The sequence below is a fragment of the Peromyscus californicus genome, unplaced genomic scaffold, assembly GCF_007827085.1.
Source record: "Peromyscus californicus insignis strain IS unplaced genomic scaffold, ASM782708v3 Scaffold_7__1_contigs__length_154581171, whole genome shotgun sequence".
Classification (NCBI taxonomy): Eukaryota; Metazoa; Chordata; class Mammalia; order Rodentia; family Cricetidae; genus Peromyscus; species Peromyscus californicus.
The window spans coordinates 135,661,736-135,684,059 of NW_026294595.1; the positions used below are offsets into that span (position 1 = coordinate 135,661,736).

The 22,324-nt window shown below is 40.1% G+C and overlaps 1 protein-coding gene across 4 annotated transcripts in view; it reads right to left on the reverse strand.

Moving 5' to 3' along the window:
- Nucleotides 1-22,324, reverse strand: part of Chd6 (chromodomain helicase DNA binding protein 6) — a 194,458-nt gene that overhangs the window by 118,247 nt on the left and 53,887 nt on the right. For all 4 annotated transcript variants that reach the window (XM_052725063.1, XM_052725060.1, XM_052725062.1 and 1 more), the window contains exon 3: nt 16,450-16,967. In XM_052725063.1, coding sequence (XP_052581023.1) covers nt 16,450-16,967 — 518 coding nt within the window. The remainder of the gene's footprint in view (nt 1-16,449; nt 16,968-22,324) is intronic.

Sequence of the window (22,324 nt, forward strand, 5' to 3'; positions counted from 1 at the left end):
ACTGGTTTATCTACTGGAAAAGTTTACAACAAAAACTATTCCAATCCAAACCAAGGATGTGAATGAAACTCAATCCTTTTAGAGGATAATAGACTTTAATAAGGGATTTGTACCTTCAAATAGTAAAACAAAACAAAACACAAACAAAAGGTTCTACTTCTAAATTTTTAAGATTCTAAATTTTCATAGAACTCTTATTTCAGTTACAAGGCTTCTTATTAAAAAGTCGCACAATAATTATCTTCGCTGGTGAAAATACTCATACACTGTTCAACTCAATGAAGAGAGCCACAGCACACAATCCTCATATTCCAGACTGACCTATAAACAGAAAAGGTCCTACAGTCAGCTGTAGGACAAGGACTGACACTCAGGTCACATGAGCCAAGGTTACTGCTTTTTCAAATGATATAATATTTACTGACTCAATTTTATTCCTTCAGAAAAATATAAAAAATTTCAACTCTACTTCAATGTTACTTGAATCTTAATGACTAAAAGAATCAACAAAAACATTTTAATAAATACATAAAAATAAATCAAACCTATAATTATTAGTGATTTTACTGCTATCTTAAAGATTTTATGCTTAATTGTTTGACACAAATTTAAAGAAAGCTGATATTCCGAAAGTCACCATTACAAGCACATACTCAGAGACCTGTTCAATATTATGTAAAATCTTTGCTCCCAACACCTGAAGTTAATTTCATTTATTAAATGCAACTTCAGTAATTTAAATTTTGTCCAGATGTTTACTCTTCATTTTAAACGTGTATTTATAAAGCAATTGTGTATATACATATGTACTGGAATCTTTTTACTGTGCAAAATTATACTAAAAGCTAACAGGCTCAAATCATAATTAAAGAATAGAACCTCTTCAAAATAGAGTATCTTACCATGAGAAATGAATACATTTTTGGAAGTCCATTGAGTGATGAAAATAGGAGAATGAGGGCATAACACTTCCAAAGTTAAGCCTGGGCACCTCTAGATTTTTTTAGCTAGAGGCTGGAGGAGGTGAAGCTGGAAGAATATCTCAGCAAACAGCAAAATGTCTCCTGACTCTGTGTGTTTACTTGGGGATTAATAAGATACTCCATTGAGAGAATATTCAACATGACTTTCCAGGTTACCTTTTGTAGCTTGAGTTTTCCTGCCTGGCCCACAGTCAGGACAAATCTCTCTCACCTGCCAGTCCCACAGCCACTCAGACCCAACCAAGTAAACACAGAGACTTGTATTGCTTACAAACTGTATGGCCATACCAGGCTTCTTGCTAACTGTTCTTATAGCTTAAATTAATCCATTTCCATTAATCTATACCTCGCCGCCACATGGCTCGTGGCTTACCGGCATCTTCACATGCTGTTTGTCATCGTGGCGGCTGGCAGTCACTCTCTGACTCAGACTTCCACTTCCCAGCTTTATTCTCCTCCTTGTCCCGCCTATACTTCCTGCCTGGCCACTGGCCAATCAGTGATGTATTTATTGACAAATCAGCAACACACTTGACATACAGACCATCCCACAGCAAAAAAAATAATCAATTTTAAATTGTAAAAATTCTTCTTGGAGCTCTTCTGATAAAGACAAATATGAGGAAGAAAGCCCTTGTAAGCCTGAAAATGTGATTTTTTTTTTAAATAGGATATCAAGAAAATATCCCCTCAACTCATCTTCCAGGATGATTCTAGACAAAATGCATTTCCCCCCTTTGTAGTAAGTTTTAAAAACCCAAGGCTTGGAAGTTTATCAGCAGAAACATTTTAGATTTGGTCCATGAATACTTGTTTACTCAATGGTCAGGTTCCTTAAAAACAGTGACTGATTATAGCTAATAGAATCACACAGTGTTTACTTCTGTAGCATGTATAGAAAATTAGAATGATAAAGATTAGCACAGTTCCCATGCAAGGATGATGCACAGATTAGTGAAACACTCCATACTTTACAAAGCTAGAAAAAAAATCGGTAATATTCAGCTATACCATTTCTGGGCATGTCCCCAAAGAATTCTATATTCTACCACCAAGATACTTAATTCTTCCATGTTCACTGCTGCTCTATTCACAAGAGCTAAGTAATGGAAGCAGCCTAGATGTCCATCTACTGAAGAATGGATAATGAAATGAGAGGAGGGGTTCACACTGAGTGAAGTCATCTAAGCCCAGAAAAACAAATACCACATATTCCATTTCATATGTGGAGCCTAGCTTTAAATTTTGTTTTGTTTGTTTAAACTGGGGTTCACGTAGAAGTCAGGAAGCTAAAAAAGAGTCATGAGGTGGGCAACTGTGGGGAGGGGGATAGTAGAACACAAATGGTATGAATGGAAAATAATAGGGAGGCTAAATTGGGGAGAAGGATGAGATGAACAGTTAATATTAAAGATGTTTTTAAAAGGCATATGAAAACTTACAGTCTTTCTCTTTGTACACACACATATGCACATGAACATGTGCACGCATGTGAGCGTGCGTGCGCGTGCACACACACATTTTTTTAAATGAGTTTATTGATAGGGTACCCTAACAGGAGGATAATATTCTTCCCAAAAGCAATAGATTATCAAACAAAAAGTTCAGTGCTAGCTGTGGGATAGGGTCCTTCTTGTTGTTGGTCAAGAGGAATCTCAGAGACCCCCCACTCTTCAAACAATACAGACTACTACCACTGTTCTTGGTTGCCCATCAGAAGAACTTGATGGTAAGACTCTATTGCTGAAGACATCACCTACTTTGGTCACAAGATATGGAAAAATCAAGCTGGTACCACCCTGAAAGCTTTTTCCCTGCTAGCTAGCTTTCACAGTTTTGGAAGGTACTATGCAGGATGCTGGGAGAGAAAAGTTATTAGCAGTCTTACCCAGCTGTGAACTCTGTGAGCTATATAATAATGACCAGCCTGGCAAGACACACCCACTGGTGCAACAGTGGCATAAATGGTATGGGGATAACCAATGACTTTCTAACTCAATTTAAGGCCTGCTTGCCAGGAGGGAATTCATGCCTGTTTTTGAAAATGGCCAAGAACCAATGGTTGGTGAGGTCATAAGCCTCAAGGGAGAAACTGCTATTATTATTTGCTAAGTGGATATAGTATCAAACTGTTTTCTAAATACCTATCCTTCTATTTATACATGAGTGTAGCTCTTACCCCTCAAAAAGAGAAGCTTCTTTTTGCAGCAAATGGCAATTAATGTAGAGATTCACCTTGGTCAAAGGGTAGAGAGCAAGTGACCATGGTGTGCTTGGCTTGGCTCTAAATGAAACATCTACATCATAGCCTCTCCCTTACTAAGGCTTAAGGAACATTGCATAAGAGGCAGGTCAAGAGGAATAATACTGTAAAATAGTGTCTTCTGGAGACCACAGGGCTGTGGCACTCATCAACTCACAAAAGCTGTGGTTGTCTGCTCTTCTGGTTAGCTTAACTGTCAACTTGATAAAGCCTAGAGTCACCTGAGAGGAGGACCTCAACTGAGTAAGTGCCTAGATCAGATCAGCTTGTAGGCTTGTCTGTGCCAGACTGTCTTAACTATGAAGTGATATAGGAGGGCTCAGGCCAATGTAGGTAGTTCTATTCCTAGGCAGATAGTCCTAAAACTGTGTAGAGTATAAGCCATCTTGTAAACCAGCTTGCAAGCTGTGTTACCCATGGCTCCTGCTGTAGGTGAGCTCCTTGGTCAGAGGCAAGGCTGTGAGGAATAGCAAGCAAGCCAACCTTCAAGTTATTACCTTGAGTTCCTACCTTGACTTCCACAAATGATGACACTTTCCTTCTCTAAGTATTTGTCAAACTAACAGCAATGAAAATAGAACACCTTTATAAGACCTACCCAAGACCAAGCCAGAAAACATTCCAGCGTAGATGGGGAGGGGCTCATCTCTACTCAAGAGCTACTAGCAGCTGATGGCGGCTGGGAGAGGAAGAGTCTCTTTTCTTCAAAGTGTAGCCCATAGTAAGGTGCTCATGCTCCAGAGGATGGCCCCACACCCATGTGCATATGGCTAACACTAATTAGGTTCTGGCTAAAAATAAAAGGATATGAACTTGAGAGGGGAGTGTAGGATGGGGATTGAAAAGAGTTGGAGGAGAAAAATGGAAGATGAATATGATCTAAAGATACACTGTATATATGCATTAAAATAATCAAAGAATACATAGAAATAAAACTATATACATATGCATGTACTCTGATTCAGTAGTCTACTTATAGAAATTTACTTAATGATACCTGCAACAATATAGAAACATGCATGAGGTTATTCACTGCAAGATTTGATAAATGCAAAACAAAATGAGTATCACTTAAAACTGACAATCATCTAAATGTCTACATAAAAGAGATTGACTAAATCAGGATACACAAACTGGAATGCTATGTAGCTATAAAAACAAGTATTCTATAAACTGATAATAGAATGATTTCTATACATTAAATAGAAAATACAAAGTGTAAAATTGCATCCTTTGGTGTTAAGGGTAAAATGAAAACACATGTATATATCTAGTATCATAAGAAGTACAAACCATAATCAGTAATTATCTATACTGGATGGGAGAGGGATAATGGAAGGAGAGAGGGTTACTGGAAAAAGTGGCACTTTTCTTTTTTATATAGATTTGACATTCTGAGATATATTAAAATTGCACTGCTAAGAAATAAAAACCCAAAGATTTAAAAACAAGCTCAAATGAATGAATTCAAGTAATGCAACATGTAACACCACCATATAAACAAACAAACAAACAACAACAACAAACCCACCTCAAACTCATGAATTAACGGGTATAGTACCTGATCATACCCCAAGGCTGGTATGCTGATTGCTTGGTCCCTGATAAGAGGTAGTCAGAAGTCAGGCTTTCAGGAAGTGGCCCAATCATGAGAATTCTGACATCATCAAGGGATTCTTCCATGGCAGTTTTTTTCACCTAGCACTTTGATCTTACTGTCTCCCCCAAAGAAATGGCAGACCCCCAGGATAAAACAGAACAGACAGAAGGAGAGCCTGAAGCATCTCACCATCAGAAAATAAAAGATGAAGATGCTAAGGTTGAAGGTGGAATGTCAAGAAATCACTGGAGACATCCTAAGGAAACCTTGCTGCCCTAAACCAAGACCACATGACCACCAAAGTAACCGGGGACAGTGAAGAAATGCGTAATTGAAAACAGTGGGACTCTGTACTGACAACAGCCAAATATAATGACTAAATAAGGGATAGGAGAGCCGCGGTTCACTACAGCTCTACGGTGAATGAAGAGGAAGTAGACTAGGAAAATCATGTTGTAACCACCACAGGAAAGAGAGGTCCAGTCTAAAATCACCAAGGGGTGATTAAGGCCAGGGGGTACAATATAAGAAGGAATGAGACTTCTGCACAATCTTCATAAGACTGCTTATTTGTTACAAAGGAATGAAAGAGTAACTAGAGGAAAGATATGTAAGAACACAACCTTACCCTTAGCAACTACACCCTGGAGTTTTTAGTAACAAAAAGGCATAGTGCATGTAATTTATCCTCAAACAGTTCAGGGGTAAAAAAAAAAAAAAAAAAGACATGTAATAGGCATTTATTGGAGTAAGCTATTTTATATAAATATGTTTATAAATTTTAAATGGCTCCTGTGTATGGTACACTTTGTGTATGTGCATGTATCCAGAGGCCAGAGCAGGACTCAGCTGTGTCTTCCTCTATTATTCTCTGCCTTATTCCCTTAAGACACTGTTACTGATCATGATGCCCACCATGTTTTTGTTTTGTTTTCTGCTAGGCTGGCTGTTCAGTAAGCTCCCAGAATCCACCTGTCTCTGTCCCCTCCCCTAACAGTGGGATAACAAGCACAAGAAGCTACGCCCAGTGTTTCACATGCATGTTAGGCATCTGAATTCAAGTCTTCATTCCTGCACGGCCAAGTATCCACTAGGACCTCTTCCCAGGCCCAAAATAACTTTTAAAAATTTAGTAATTTGTGTGTGTGTGTGTGTGTGTGTGTGTGTGTGTGTGTGTGTGTGTGTGTGTTGCTTGGTTTGAGTATACAGGTCAGAGAACAACTTGTGAGAGTTGGTTCTCTCCTTCCACCACCATATGAGCCACGAATCTAAATCATGTTATCAAGTGTGTAGCAAGTGCCTTTACCTGCTAAGCCATCTTGTCAGGCCTCCAAACAACTTAAAATAGATACCTATTGCATTGATGAAATGGATACTATATTTCTTCTTTTTTGTGTGAAGGAGATTAGGGGATTGTATACTCAATACTGGTCCCCAGATAGGAAGAAAAAAATATAGCTAAGGCTGTGCTATGATATTCTATTCTTTTTATAACTGATTGGTCCATAGATGACAGCTATGACAACTTGGGAGTTCTTCCTTGAAAAAGAAATAATTTGGGACTGTGGGCACCTAAACACACCACCCACACACACCACACACACACACACACACACACACACACACACACACACACACACATACACACACACAGTAAAATAAATCTTAAAAATAATTTTGGAGAGGAGTAGGTAGGAAAGTTAATGTCTTTTCCTCTATAACATAAAGTTGTGGTAGTCATAACTCTAACCAGGAACATGTAGAGAGCAACTAGAAACAAAAAGCCTTGGAACTCTCAATTAAACTTCTGATTCTGTTAACTGGCACATCCCCAACTATTAGTTTTTAACTTAAGCTAATTTAAATTGGATCTGCATTGCTTGTGACCAATAATTCTGAATAATATAAAGTCCTAACATTCTCTGTTTAACAGCTTTGGAGGCTGAGCAAAACAACCTTACTTCTATAATCCTCTCTTTTTTAGCTTCCAGTTAAGAAAAAAACCTAACTTGTGTGACAGGGAGGGGAAAAGGGAGACATAAGATTTTTGTTTTTTAATGTCAAAATACCTATTTTGGGCAACAAAATCCAACAATTTTATAATAAAACATGTATCTACGGTAAGAACTCATACACTATGCACTTATAATACATAAGGAACTACCAACATACAAACTATACCAAGTTCTAAAGCTGGCTCTCTTGTATTCTACATGGCTTCACGAACTAAGATTTCTGGGAATCTTTACTTACTGTAGTTTCTATTACATGGCTTTCTAAACAGAAACAAACCACAGTATCAAGCAATGGACGGACAAGATTTCTAAGACTTCTCCCCCAACCCCATCTCAGCTCCCAAGTCTTTTTGAGAAGTATGTGTTTGAAATCTAGTGCTACATCTGGAGATGAGAAGATACATGATATGTCTCGGCACCATACAATTACAGGTCTTCCAACACTGTGCCCATGGATCTCAGGCACTGAAAAAGTATACCTATCAAAGCACATTATTTCAAAGTAGTTCCTCATCCCATTTTAAGAATTAAAACCTTATAGAGTGAGAATTATAGTCTTAGCAGGCAAGAATGAGTTACAATCATGACACTGAGAACAGTTCTAGACTCCAGTCATAGCATCCATTGACAAGTGGAGGCTGAGGACTCCAGTGTAGGACCACTATAACACTGGAGAAACAGTTTCTAAGAGAAGAGTTTCAGCCCAGCATCCACAGGCTTTGATATTCCCAGCAAAACGCTCTTAAAACACAGATAATACCATGAAAAGGCTCATTTGCACATTTCATTCAACTTTCATAGTACCCAATTTAATTCCATCTATAAATAGAGAAAAGATTTGGCACAAAAAATAAGGCCACTGGTTAAAAGGCACTTGTTTTGGTACAGATGCAATCTGCTGTAGACAAAATGGAGCCAGATCTATGCTGCCTTGGAGGCTTTCACTGCTAAATCTGCAGCACCAAAACAAAGACCTACATACGTTGGTGACAATAAAAACTGAAAAAGAACCACAACTTCCAAGATGAAGATGTAGTGTTTTACCAATTAAAAGCAACTGAAGATACAAATTCAGACAGTTTAGGAAGGTTTCAAATGCTCAGTGCAAGCAGTTCCATGCACCACATTCTACTCCCCAAACAGGTTTTGACAACAACCTAACTAGTTGTTAACCTAGTTAACCTAACTAGAAGTCCACACTTCTCGCCAAACATTCTTGAATGTTTAAGCAATGGCTACTGAAACCCTGGTAAGAAAGTCACTGAATTCAGATTTTTATATAACTCTATTATTCCTGTCTGTACTCAACTTTTTTTTTTAAATTTTAATTTGAGGTTTTTTGTTTGTTTGTTTTTCAATGCTATGTCTTACTATGCAAAGTAGGCTAGCCTGGAACTGGTAATCTTCCTACTGTGGCCTCCCAAGTGGTGGGATTATAGGCATAAAAGCCACAAAGCCTAGATTTAAGTGATGTTGTTATAAATTTTTCATTAATTGTTTTCTGACCATTTTTTATTTATAAACTATTCAGAGTTGGCTTTCGTTGTTTGGGGTGTGTGTATATATGTTGTCATGTTGTGAGACATGTGGTGAGAAGTCAACTCTGGGTGTATTCCACTATTGCTTTCCAATTTGTATTCTGAGACTGGGTGGTCTCTCACTGAACCTGAGGCTCACTGATTAGGTTAGGAGGGCTGCTCAATAAGTTCCAGGGATCCTTCTATGCTCACCCCTCCATGCTGGGGTTACAGACGTGTGCCACCACACTCAGTTCTTTATGTAGGTACTGAAGCTCTGATGGGTCCTCAGGCCTATACAGCAGGCACCTCACTGACAAAGCTGTCTCCCAGCCCCAACCATTCTTGTCTTTTAGACAACACACCTCTTCTTGATCTGAGAGTACTAATTTACAACTAACATACAATTTCTTGATGACACATCAATACAACCTCAGACCTCCACACCTACAAGCAGGACCTTTGAAGTGACCATCCCTTTCCCCACTTTTAGAGTACAAGCAGGAAAAGGTAGAGAAGCTATGGCTCCTCTGCTCCATTTTCCATGTCAGTAATGTGAACTCTTTCCTCCATTTCTGGATGCCTCCGGTCCTCCCAAGAGCTGCCAGCTCCACCATGAGCGAGAGGCACTTCCACTTCAGCTGCAAATGCAGTCCCAGCATGTGATCTAAGCTGGGACTTCCTCCACAGCCATTTGTGCACTAGAAAAAACAGTGCTGGTTTTCTTGTTGAGAAAGGTAGGAACAGCTCTCACTTTTGAAGACTGTATTCCCCACTGTTCTCCCAACTGTTTGAATGGGCCATGAGAAGGGAAACTAAAGTGTGTTTGGTCTACCATCTTAACAGAGCCCCCAAAGAACAACTGTTTAAATGTCTTGCTCTTTTTACTTAAGTCTCTCATCTACTAATTCCTTTAATACCTGGTTCAATACTCACCTCTTCCAAGGGACTTCCTAGGCAAGAACTTAAACACTCCTAATCTTCTAAATCTTCCCAGCTATTTTGTATACAACCATTTCAGGTGCTTTCATTTATTGATACTTCTGTCTGAATAGTAAGGCTGTCTCTGGATCACAGAGCTTTTCAGCGACAAAGTCACACAATACTTCTGTGACACCTTCTTTTCCTTTACTCATTATATTAATACTTTCAATAAAAATGCCTTTAAAACAGCAAGATGCAGCAGGCACTAAAAATACAGTAGAATAGTACCTAAGTGGGCATTTATGAAGCAACACATTAAGTATTTGTTTTCTTATAGATTTGATGAACGTCTTTAAATACCAGACCCTACCTTTGATGGCTGATGGTAAGCACTACAGGGGATCTTGAAAAGAACAAACAAATAAAAAATCAGCAATGGGCCTGGTGTGGGGACCCACAACTTGGATCCCAGCACTCGGGAGGCAGAGGCAGGCAGATCTCTGAGTTCTAGGCAGCCTGGTTTACAAAGCTAGTTCTAGTACAACCAGAGCTATGCAGAGAAACCCTGTCTCAAAAAATAAAAACCATCGATGGAAACTGTCCAAAGCTCCAGAAGCCATTAGATTCCTTCTCTACTAACCATAAAGCCCAGTGGGTTACAAAGTCCGTACTCAGAATTCACATCATCTTTACCCATCTTTGTATTTATCTTCTATATTCTAATACACAACTGAAACTTTTAAAAACAGAACCAGAGGGATGGCTCAGTTGGTAGAACATTTGCTTTGCCAGTATGAGGATCTGAGTTTGAATCTCTAGAACTCATGTAAAGACAGGAGCAGAGTAGAACCTATAATCCTAGTGCTCCGACAGTGAGTGGAAGGAGACAGGAAAATCCTTTGAAGCTCATGAAGCAGTTAAGTTTAGCAATTACAACAACTGACTACAACAAGACTCTGCCTCAAACAAGATGTAAGGTAAGGACCAACACCACAGCTGTCCTTGGTGTGTCCCTAACACACACCATATGTGCTATGTCATTCGTGTACCCAACACACACTTCTCAACAGAAACAACTTTACTAATAGAATCTATTGAGCCTAAAACTGGCTTCAATAAGCAGGTTTTATTCTAAACAGAGAAAAAGGGCTGGCCTTCATACAGTGTCAGCTGTCCATTCTTCCTGTTCCACACTGGCAATTGACACAGTAGTACTCAAGGTATCTCCAATGTCTCTATAGTCACAAGGTCTGGGGTTTAGAACTTTCTAGAAGCAACCGACACAGATGAGAAGAAGGTGGTACAACTTTTCTTCTATGATGCTACTAAGCTTACTGGATTTGAGAGAAAAATCTGTTCCATATTGACAAAGCAAAACAAATTGGGGAGAAAGGCTGAAGCAGAGAACAGGGCTGATCAAACCAACTACATTTCCTCTTTTTTGGCTTTTTATATTTAGCAGATGTTAAATACATAACTTTAAATATGCTCCACCCCACTCCCACCCACCCTAACAAAATTTCATCTGGGACTACATTTCTCAAAGGATAGTGAAGAACCTGCTGCACTTTCACTACCAGGAGACTTCAGGACTGTAATTTTTTCAGGGTTCCACCTAAGAAATTGTCTCTGGGATGTGGTCAGAGAATCTACATTTCTTACAAGCTGTCCCAGTTTTCCCTAGACACAGCAAAGTCTGAGAACAGGAGAACCAGGTAGACAGTCCTCCACTTAGGCCAGGATACTGATTAATTTCTTCCTTTTCAAAGAATATAGAGAGGCTGGAGAGGCAGTTCAGAGGGTAAAAGCACTTGTTTTGCAAGCATGAGGAATACACATAAAAGGCCAGACATGGCTGTGTACACCTTTAACTCCAGCATTTGAGGGCAGACAAAGATGGCTAGCCTAGCCTAAAAGGCCAGTGAGGGTTCAGTGAGAGATCCTACTTCAAAGCAATAAGGCAGAGGGTGACAGAGGAAGGCATCTGTCATTCCACTGTAGTCTTCTACATGTATGTGCACAGATATGTGTACCTGCACACTCAAAGGCATACACAACATGTACAGAGAGAGAGAGAGAGAGAGAGAAATAAGCCACTCTGACAGGTAGAAATTTCTAAGCTAGGCTCTCCCCTTAACCAACAACAGAGCTCTCCACACCCAAGTTTCTAATAGAAACCTCTAGCTCAGTCGTAATGCCTGGCCTCCTGTTCAGGAGCAGACACTCAAAAACTGCACATAAATTCCTAAGGTACTCACTTCCTCCATACTGAGTAGTAATGCCAGAAAACCACATATACAGAACACAGGCCAGGCTGTGTTTTACAGAAAGAAGCAGACTTCTGCAAAAGAAAGGCTTTTAGGAAAAAGAAAGTTCTTGGTACATGGAAATGTAAGATGAAAAAGCTGCCACTGAGAACAGCAACTATTATACCACGTACTGTTCTCTAGAGAAACTTTTCTTAATTGCTAAAATCTGGCTTCCCCAAGGAACTAGGGATCTCTTAGCAATTTCATGACTCCACAGGATACAACAGCTATTGCCATTATGTGTACACATATGTACAGCACTGTATGAAAACTTGTACACACACACCTGTATATGTTTTCTTACAAAAGTGATCCTAATCCCCTTTGGAATAAAAGTACCATAATAATAATACAACCAAGTTATATTAAGTGAAACTAAAATTTCAGAGCCAAGGAAATAATAAGGCCTAACTCAACTTTCTGGAAGTGTTTTCTTGCTTAAGCTTTAAGGCATCAACAAGCCACTCAAAACTAATCTGGAGAAAAGAAGAAAACAATTGTTTAAATAAAGAAAGCTTTTCCTACTTTGAAGTTTTAGATTTGTATCCTGAGAGTCCTAAACACTAATCACTATTAATACCGAACTTAAAAAGGAAAATGTGCTAGATACTACAATTATTGTTTAGGTCCAGGACGTGCTCAACTTTCTGCTTGATGCGTCGCAAAGCAAATGAAATTATTTAAAAAAAGAAAAAGAAAGAAAGAAAGAAAAAAAAGTTGGAGCCAGTTCAGTCCTTCCACGAATATCACTGAGGATGCACAGTGAGAATCTGAAGGAGCCAGTCCCTACAAATCTGACAAGGGATCTTGCGCTTTCATTCTTGACCTTAGTCATGCAAACCAGAAGAGTTGACAATGAAGCTCATCAGTCTGTCCTGGACAAGTCACTTATCTTTTATTATTATTTCTTAAATATGTTTACTTTGTAAATTATGTGTATGTGTGCCTGTGCACTTGAGCACAGGTGCCCAAAGATGAAAGAAGAGGGAGTCAGATCCCCTGGCTAGAGTTACAAACAGGAGCTGTCTCACATGGATGCTAAGAACTGAAGTAAGGTCCTCTGCGAGAGGAGTGTGGGCTTTTAACCCTCTGAGCCATCTCTTTATTTTAGAACTCCTATCTTTAATTAGAAAACAGAAACACCACCGAATATTAACGAGTTCATAAGGTATCTAACAAAAATCTTATTTTCAGGGAGAAGTGTTCCTAAATGCAATCAAATTAAATATGTAGAATATTGTGCTTGTATCTGACAAATTTCTTTGGTGAACAGCCCCTGGGGAAACAAGGGACGGGGGGGGGGGGGGGGGGGGGGGGGGGGGGGGGTCCTGATCTCAGGTACTTAACTTTTACTAAGGAAACAAGCCATACATACATCAAAACCAAAGTTAAGCATTGTGAGGGCCCGCTGCAGAGACAGTGTGTAAGACAAAGAATCAGGAGGCCTGAGTTTACAAAGTCTATTGGGAGTGAGTTTCTCTGTAGGTCTCTTCTTCCCAGAATGCAGTATGGCAGAGTTGAACTAGATCCTTTTCAGTCTGCTGAGATCTAAAGCCCATAATTTACATTGTAATGGAGGCTCCAAGGGCTATAGAAGTTCAGAAGGGACACATAAGCACATTAATTTGGGGGAAGTTTCACGGAAGAGCTGGGTTTTGCATTCAGACTTGAAGAATGGAAAAGACTTGGGATACTAGGAGGAAAAAGGACATTATGGCTGGGAGAAACAGTAAGAGCAATCTACAAGAAAACTGAGTACCTTCAAGGGTTTATGAGAGCAATCTAGCTAGAGAGGTTGTTGCTAGAATTAAAGGTAGGAGTCAGACCTCCAAATTCTTGAGTAATCGAGAAAGGAGTAGGGTTTGCTCTGAAGGCAACTGTAACAACCAGAAGTTTCTATGCAAATATAAACTGAAGAAGAAATTCCCTTTTCTTGTTCCTGTATTTTCATTAGGAAAAAGATGCTTTACTCATCAAAGGAGTACAATACTGGAAACATTTATCTAACTGGGGACCTACCTGCCCGGCAAGCCTCATGACTGGGAGTATTCCTGGCTCAGTGCTGCCATCCTTCTCTGCCTACAGTTATAGGAGTGCATCTAACTGAAGTACCCAACAAGAAGCCCAATTCTAGCCACACAGTGATGTGAGTTCATAATAAAGCTGACCACTGCATCTCCTGCTTTGTTGGCTATTTCTCAGCTGATTTAGAATCAAGACGGAGGGAAAAGGGTTTAACACTGACATGACTGACAACATAAATAAGACAAGGGTAATGCTTCAGAAAGACTGGGTGGTTGTAGTAAGAACTGAAGGAGGAAAGGGCCAAAAGTCTATAAACCAGGGGCCATGCTCCTACAGTAATCCAGGCAACCAGTGAATCGTATTACCCGGGTTTGAAATCAATAACTGCTCAAATAAAAACAAGTACTTGAGTCAATTTACAAGAGTAAATTACACACACACACACACACACACACACACGAGAATTAGAACATATTTTTTAAAAGATCAATTAATACCCTTCCATATCTAAAAACTGGTTATGCTGACTGGTGGAATCATTATTTACAGGAATTGAAACAATTTTTACAAAGATGCAAAGGAAAAGAAATCAAAGGCTAAACAGTTCAAAACCCTATCTCTGGGCTACAGAGAACAGTATTACTCCAAGTTAGAGTATACAGCCCTAAAACACAGACAAAGCCTGTATAACGTGCCCACATTTCTAAAGAGATGGCCATCCTTACCTACCTATCAATCTCCAAACGACGCCTCCTGGATTTCTAAAGCTCAAGAGCTCACTGTCCTTTAACAGCCTGCAAAAGGACAAGTACTTCCCCAACTCATTCATTTATTTGGTTTAATTAGATCAAAATCACACTCCTCTAATCTAATGCTGTAAGGTCTTCATCAGTCAGAATCTTGATTTTGCCTCCACATTTGATATTCAACTTTATTTCATCAAACAATTTCCTATTTTCCTGAAATGGAATCTATAACAATGTTTACATATCATTAACTTGTTTTAAATCTTATATAATGTCAGTATGAATTTCTTTGAGGAGAAGTCAAAAACCTGTGAACATGAGAGTTTAGAACATGGGTGAGTCCAGAAACATAATCTTTCCACTGTCCTCCAAAGCACAGAGGACAGCTCCTCTGGTTATCCCAATTCTCAGGCACTTACAATTCAGGACAGTTTTCAGTAACTCCACTAGTCTGACTTTCCTTCTTCAAACATTCTTTTACCCTAAAAAACATGGAGATCAGCATATCCTTCCTATGTTAAATGAGAAATAAAGCCTCTATAGTTTCCATTAGTCTGAATACCAACTTTACCTGCCCCTCTTGGCCTTCCAAGGTAGACATCATTTTATAGCTTTTCTCTGCCAGCTACATCCCTAGGACCCATCGACCTTCAAGTCTCTTTGATAGATAAAGATGGAATCCTCATGGGAGTGAATATTATGAAGCAACATTTAAACTTGGGATTAGGAATTATCTATCTGGTCCTGACATACCATAAAGTAAACTTTAAGTTGCAGTACTCAGCACTTGAAACACTTTCTAACCACATCTTTCCTTGGGCTCTGCCCCAACACAGGTGTTTGGTGGCCTCGTTATGTTATGTTCTCAACATTCACAGCAACCTCTAAGATTTCATGGTCTGATAGGACAGAAAGACAGACAAACACCTTGCCTCTGTATTTAGACTTCAGAAACTTAGTTCTTTGAGTTAAGGAGTATACTTTTTTTTTGTTTTGTATTTTCTCAAAAAGTCTAAATACAATGCTATGCAGAAATAATTTGAAAAAGACATTACATTTGTATGCAGACAGCAAATACTGATTTCTCTGTGTGAAAAGTGCTGCATGTTCTCTCCCGTTACACACTATTATAATGAATCTGTACCTAGGCCTGTGATCTATACAGGTTCGTCTCTGGTTTCATTTATTCAGCATTGTCTGAGCAGCTATGGAAGGGTCAGGAACAGTGTCAGACTAAGGAACTACATCGGAAATGATCCTGCAATAGAGCATGGAGCCTGGGGAAGAAAGTTAGTTCTCTTGGACACAGAGTTCTGTCTGCCCATGGCCCTGCCAGACTATCACTGATTCCTGCAGCTGTGCACCCTCTGCCTCTATACCACTGCTGTCTAAATATCCGTTATCAGACCCAGGATGTCCTATGCAGTATGCTTTAGATAAGTTAACATTTAAATTATTTTTTGTTTGGTTTGTTGGTTTTTGGTTTTTTTGAGACAGGGTTTTTCTGTGTAGCCCTGGCTATCCTGGAACTTGCTCTGTAGACCAGGCTGGCCTCAAACTCAGAGATCTACCTATCTCTGCCTCCCAAGTGCTGGGACTAATGGTGGACACCACCACCCTCCAGCTTAAATTCTTTTTTAATACAAACGAATACCAAGAAATTACATGATTAGGAGGTAAGAGGAGGTTCATTTTTGGTTGAAAGCTAATAGGCCATAAAGAGCACATCCACAAGGCATTAAAGAGCACATCTACACCTGAGGTAGGATACCAGCCACCATGTAAAGAATGCTAAAAACTAGGTACAGATTAAAAGGATGGTTGGACTCTGAAGAAGGTTAGCAATTCTTAAAGTTTCCTAAAAGCAAAATGTTTTAAGTATAATTTCAGATATTAAATTAGAAAACATCTTCCATTAATGCCAGGAGTTATCCACCTCACTGTCTCACGTATGTGAGGTACAAAGCTTGGACCAGCAGAGGTAGAGTCAAGTCAGGCCCAGGAGCTTGGGCTAACGGCAAAGAGAAAGAGCCCCATGAAGGCAAGGGCAAGGAGGAAAGTACACACCTGGCCTTCTTGGACTTCGTCCTGGACACATAGTCAGCGCAGCTCCTCTTCTCTTTAGCCTCCTTGCTACCCAAGGCCTCCCGGGGCTTCCGGGGCTTCTTCACGCCATCTTTCTGCTTTGCTTCTTTGGGCTCCTTGGCCCTCTTGGGCTCCTTGGCCCTCCTGGATTCTTTTGGCTCTTTAGGTTCTCGTTTCCTCTTTGGCTTGGGCTCCCTGTCCTTGCTTCCCTTCGTTCCCTCTTGCTCTCCTGGATCCTTTTTCTTCCGTTTCTTCTTCACTCCAGTACCTCTGCCTCCACTATCCTCCATCCCATTATGGGATATCAATTTCCTAGAGAAAAGGCTATCAGCTTCCTCTTCAGTAGTATAAAGGTCCTTCTGGGGCAGACAGTGATTGGCAACATCTTCGATTTTCTCTTCCTGATCAGTGCTGCAGTCAAATGGTGACGGTGATTTGTAGTCAAAATTAACAGAGGCATCCGACATTGGGGAGTGATTTAAAGCCTTTAACTTGGACAACTGTGAGAAAAGAAAACAAGCATATTACTCCTTCACGGCTCCATACAAAGGCTACTATTAGGTTTGAATACATGGATTTAGTCAATATGTAGTGAGTATCTGAGTTCCTACTATGTGTTAGTCCCAGTATACTAGGCCTTGAGATACAGTAGCAAGCAGGACACAGCCGCCTGTGCCTTATGCAGCAGTGGCATGGTATTGATATGTCACAAGTTAGTATGTGAGCCACTGAGACGGCTCAGTAGGTAAAGGTGCTTGTGTTCAACTTGGGACCCATGTTCAAGTCCCAGAACCTTTGTAAAGGTGAAAAGAAAGAACTAATTACCCTTTTACCTCCGTATGTGCACCATGGCATGTGCACCCACACAAACATATCACATAAATTCTTAATTTAGTATATAATTAGCATATAAAAATTGGAAGGACTTTGCTCTATGAGGAAATCTAAGATTATTTTTAGCATTTTATCTAAAACAAGCATGTCAATAATACTTTTCCACAAAAACCTTCAGTGCCACCAAATTCTAGGCAAACTGCAGAGACCTGCAATGGGATTTATGCTACTCACAAACAATGCTACTATTCAAGTATGTTGAGACCTCCTGGCCATGAACTAAGGTGAGTTCCTGGAATGAGGAGGCAAGATTCATGCACTTCTCTACCTCTCAAAACCCATTCTTATTAGTCACCAAGAAGCATCAACACTAAACTGGGCTGACTCTGAACAAGAAAAATGGTATCATTCCAAGTTTTCCTTTTTTAATGTTTACTTATTTGTGTGTGCACGCACATGCGCACACAGGTCAGAATGCAGCTTGTGGGAATTGGTTCTCTTCTTTCATTATATGGGTCTTGGTAATTGAACTCAGACTGTCACAGTTGGTGGCAAATGCCTTTATCTGCTGAGGCATCTTTTTGGCCCACCAGTTTTACTTTTGGTAGTAACTAAAACTAGGCTTGTTCTGCATTTCACCGAACTGAGCCACTAGACTCAATCCCAAATACCTTTGCCCACTTGCAAAAATTAAACTACCCAAATAGAAGGAAGTTTTATTGTGACAAATGCCAGAAGTATGTCACAGGTGCTAAGATAGCACTAAAAAGGAAATTTCAAAACCACTTTTGAGTACCATTAAGTAAAAGCATAGTCTCACACCATGAACAATTATAAGGAAACAATACTTTGGAAGTGGAAGTTTCATCTCATACTTTCAGGTCTGGTATTCTAAAAAGTACTTGCAGCCGGGCGGTGGTGGCGCACGCCTTTAATCCCAGCACTCCGGGAGGCAGAGCCAGGCGGATCTCTGTGAGTTCGAGGCCAGCCTGGGCTACCAAGTGAGTTCCAGGAAAGGCGCAAAGCTACACAGAGAAACCCTGTCTCGAAAAACCAAAAAAAAAAAAAAAAAAAAGTACTTGCTATTCATAACCAAGGTAAGGTTGGCAATGGTCCAATAATAATGTGAGTGCTCGCTCCAGGGATAGCATTCTTTCCTTGACCTAGAACAAAGAAATGACTTAGGGAGAGTCCGGGAGGGGCCAGCTTTCCAGAAGATGGTAAAATTGCATTCTGGTAATAGTTTAGAAATAGCACCATTTGTGAGTGCCTGCTCTCCTATAAGAGGCCTGGCATGTTATATACCACAAACACTTACCCAGGTAGTATGGCTTTCCTTCAGTATGTTGGTTCCCCAAGGTATATTACTGTGGTGATATTTTATTTGTGTTCTAATAAATAAAGCTTGCATGGAGATCAGAGGAAAAAGCCAGCCACTATATTAAACATAGAGGCAGGCAGTGGACCTAGCATTTGGGAGGCAGGAATTCATCTGGATCTCTGTGAGTTCACGGTCACACTGGGAACAGAACCAGGCGTGGTGGCACACGCCTTTAATTCCCAGCACTAGTTGACCATATAGGTCTGGAAGGTCTGTACAGACAGACAGGAAGTGATAGAGCTGGGCAGAAAGAGGAAGTGATGTAGCTGGGTGGAGAGAGAGTTAATAAGATGGCAGGGACAGAAAGGATACAGGCATGAGTATACAGAAGTAGCTCTCTCTTTGGCTGAGGATTTCCTAGCAGTAAGAATGTAGCTGGCTTTTTTCTGTTTCTCAAATCTCTCAGTTTTCATCCCAATATCTGGCTCTGGGTTTTTTAATTAATAAGACCTTTAAAGATTCGTCTTACATGTACCTATACTTCCTGGTCCACAGTAGGAATAAAAGCATTGCAAATTCAGCTGCATGTTACCCTGTCTCCTTTTCTAGTGCTCTTTCGGAGTCTGAGGCTCACAACAAAGCACTGACATTACTGGGAGAAAAACACTGAAGAAAAGAAAGGTCTTCTTTTGGATCTTTACAGTAAGTAAAGTCCTGCTAATAATGTAGCCTAAATCATATGGGTAACAGCTGTTCTTTCAAGACTCAGCACTTTAAGAAAAAAAGGGAAGTTGCTATGTGCTCATCCTGGGAACAATAGTGAATTCTGTGCCAGGGACACCTGACACTTGGAGATCAAGTTTTCTTAGAGTGCAGGAGTGGGCAAACTGCAAGTGTTTAGTACTCAGCTCTAAACAGGACATCTATATCACCTCCTGCAAGGCTCAGGGAAGAGCTCAGAAGAAGGGCTAGAAACCATTTAAGAGTTGGAGGATGGGAAAGAATACTACAAAACACTATCTTCTGGACAGGACATGGTTGCTGCAGCCACAACTCACAGCAGTGGTGGCTACCAGCCTGCATAAGCCCTACCCTACCTCAGGAGCTGTAGCTAAGAACAGTTAATGCTTGCTAGAGGGAAGTCGAGTCATACTGCTGAGTGGTACAGTCACTAGTGCACTGTCTGATCAAAGTAAGTCAACTCCTACCCATACTCATGCAGGCAATTCTAACTTTAAAAAAGACGAACACAGGAGGACTTCGGAGGAAGAAAAGACATGATGGAAGGGGGAAAGGATAAGAGAGAATAATGAAGGCGATTTTGATCAAGGAGCATTATGTATGTATGAAATTGAAAATAAATTTTTAAAAAGTGAGGGGACAAATTGAAACAGTTATTTGCTTACTAAAGAGGCTTTCAAAGCCTAAAGACTGAATTCCACCAAGACAATCTGCTCTAGGTCAGAGTGACACTGTCTCTTCCTTTGCCTCATGACAAGTTCTCTACTCATGGATAGGGCTTTCCAGAGAAGATGGAAGTGGGCAGTAGTAGAGGGAATTAAATCCAGAGAAAATAACTACAGCAGCTGCTAACGTTCACTGCACATGTCCTACGAGGATACTAGATGACATAAAGCCTCTAACCTGCACAACCATCTAATAAGGTCAGTATAAAGATGCCAGTCTGTACAGGGAGAAGCAGAGAATTAGTAATGGTAAGGGATGTACTCTGGACAAGCAGCTAGTGAGGGGAGGACTGTGGATTCAAATTCTGGCAAAATGTATGACCTCCCAGGGACAGAACCCTAACAGATTATTAGGTCACCAGACCAGCCATATGAGACTTAGTTAAACATGCTAAGTGTGAGTGTATACACTGCTTTGGGAAAAGTCAGGTAATTCTTTACTAAGATAAACAAACACCTATCTGCTGCCTGTGAAGTTCCTGTAACAGGAGTTGTAGATAATTATCCAGGGACAGCCCCCTTAACCTCTATCAATTTTACAGACAGGAGATGAAACAACTTGCCATGGCGAAATTCCTAGAGTGACACAGCTGGCACTTTCTAAAAGGGGACGAGCACAATTGCTTGAAGGGAAAAAGGCAAATATTAGTAATAAAAATATAAAATACAAATTTTGGGGTCAGTAATCCACAAGTATTTTTATATTGAGAACTTGGAAAAATTCCTGAGGAGCAAAAAAACCTAAGACAAAAACAGTTCTTTGATGTACTTCCGAGTCAGGGGGAGACAAAAAGCCTGAGTGCTAAATCCAATGTCAGTGTCTCCACTTTGAAATGGCTCTAAAAGGAACAGACGGGAGATGATATACCACAAGGGACTAACAATAATTTGCTTTACATCAACTTAAATAGGGATGAGAGTCTAGGAACAGAGCAAAAAATGATAAAGAAAGGGGCTAACTGTTAAAAAACAAAAAACAGTGGTGTTCCTTTGATCCAAGCTCATTAACCCACAATAGTCCTGGAAAACAGTTAAATCTAGAGGAACCAGATTCATCTTAATTAAAAAAGTTTAAGAACAAATGAAAAGATTATAGTCGATGATGACGGTTTTCAAATCATTATCACAGGTAAAATCCTAAGTTAAAAGAAAAATTTACACACACACACACACACACACACACACACACACACACACACACACACACAGTATATGTACTACTGAAGAGGAAGCTGATAACCTTGTTCCTAGGAAACTGATATCCCATAATGGGAAGGAGGACAGTGGATGTAGAGGTACTGGAGTGAAGAAGAACTAGAAGAAAAAGAAGCCAGGGGAGTAAGAGGGAAAAACAGAAAGCAAAGACCTTGGCCCCATTCTTGTCCATGGGTCCATCAACCTATACACTTCACTTGCTCTCTTGAGAGGACCATAGGTCTTCACCTTGGGAACAGAGTGCCTTCTTCCTTCATGTACTTCACAGGCAATGAGGCATCCTTGTCTTACCATGCAGGCCTCACTCTGGCCTCAAGTGTATGTTTCAGAATACGAAACCAATCAGAATGATTGGGGGAGGGGGAGTGTCCTATGAAATATATGGACAGGAAGAATTCAATGCTCATGTTTCTCTCTCTCTCTCTCTCTCTGGAGTTGGAAAAAGTCCGTTTTAAATTCTTTTGACTAATGAAGACAATGTTTTAAACTGTTTTTAAAGGGCAATTTAGCATCACTCTTAAATATGCTGAAAGGGGCTTCCAATGGCAAACAAACTAAAGGTCTGATTAGTGCTAGCCTGCTCTCTGTCCAGTGATGCTGAAAAGTCTCAAAATCAATTGTTTACTCATCCACATTATTATCAATGTTCTTATTCTTCCTCACTCACTATTTTCAACCAAGGCTGTGACTCCGCAATTGTTTTTGTGGTAAACACCTTCCTAGAGATCAGAGCTCTCTTTTTCCGGCTAGAAGACACAGATAAACTGCGCTAGGAACATGGCAGCTGGCTAAATCCACCAAGCTTACTCTAGTTCGCCTTTTGAAACCACCAAAATGGAGCACTCCACCCTAGGCTTTCCCTTTCTCCCTTACTACCATGTACTTCCTGAATCTACCTATAATTACTCTCTTCCTTCCTCGTTCAGCGCCTTTGAAGCACACTGACTGACCTCACTCTTCCTAAAATACTCCAATTCTTTGGTGGGGCTGATATTACCTGTGTCCCTAACTATATTCCAAT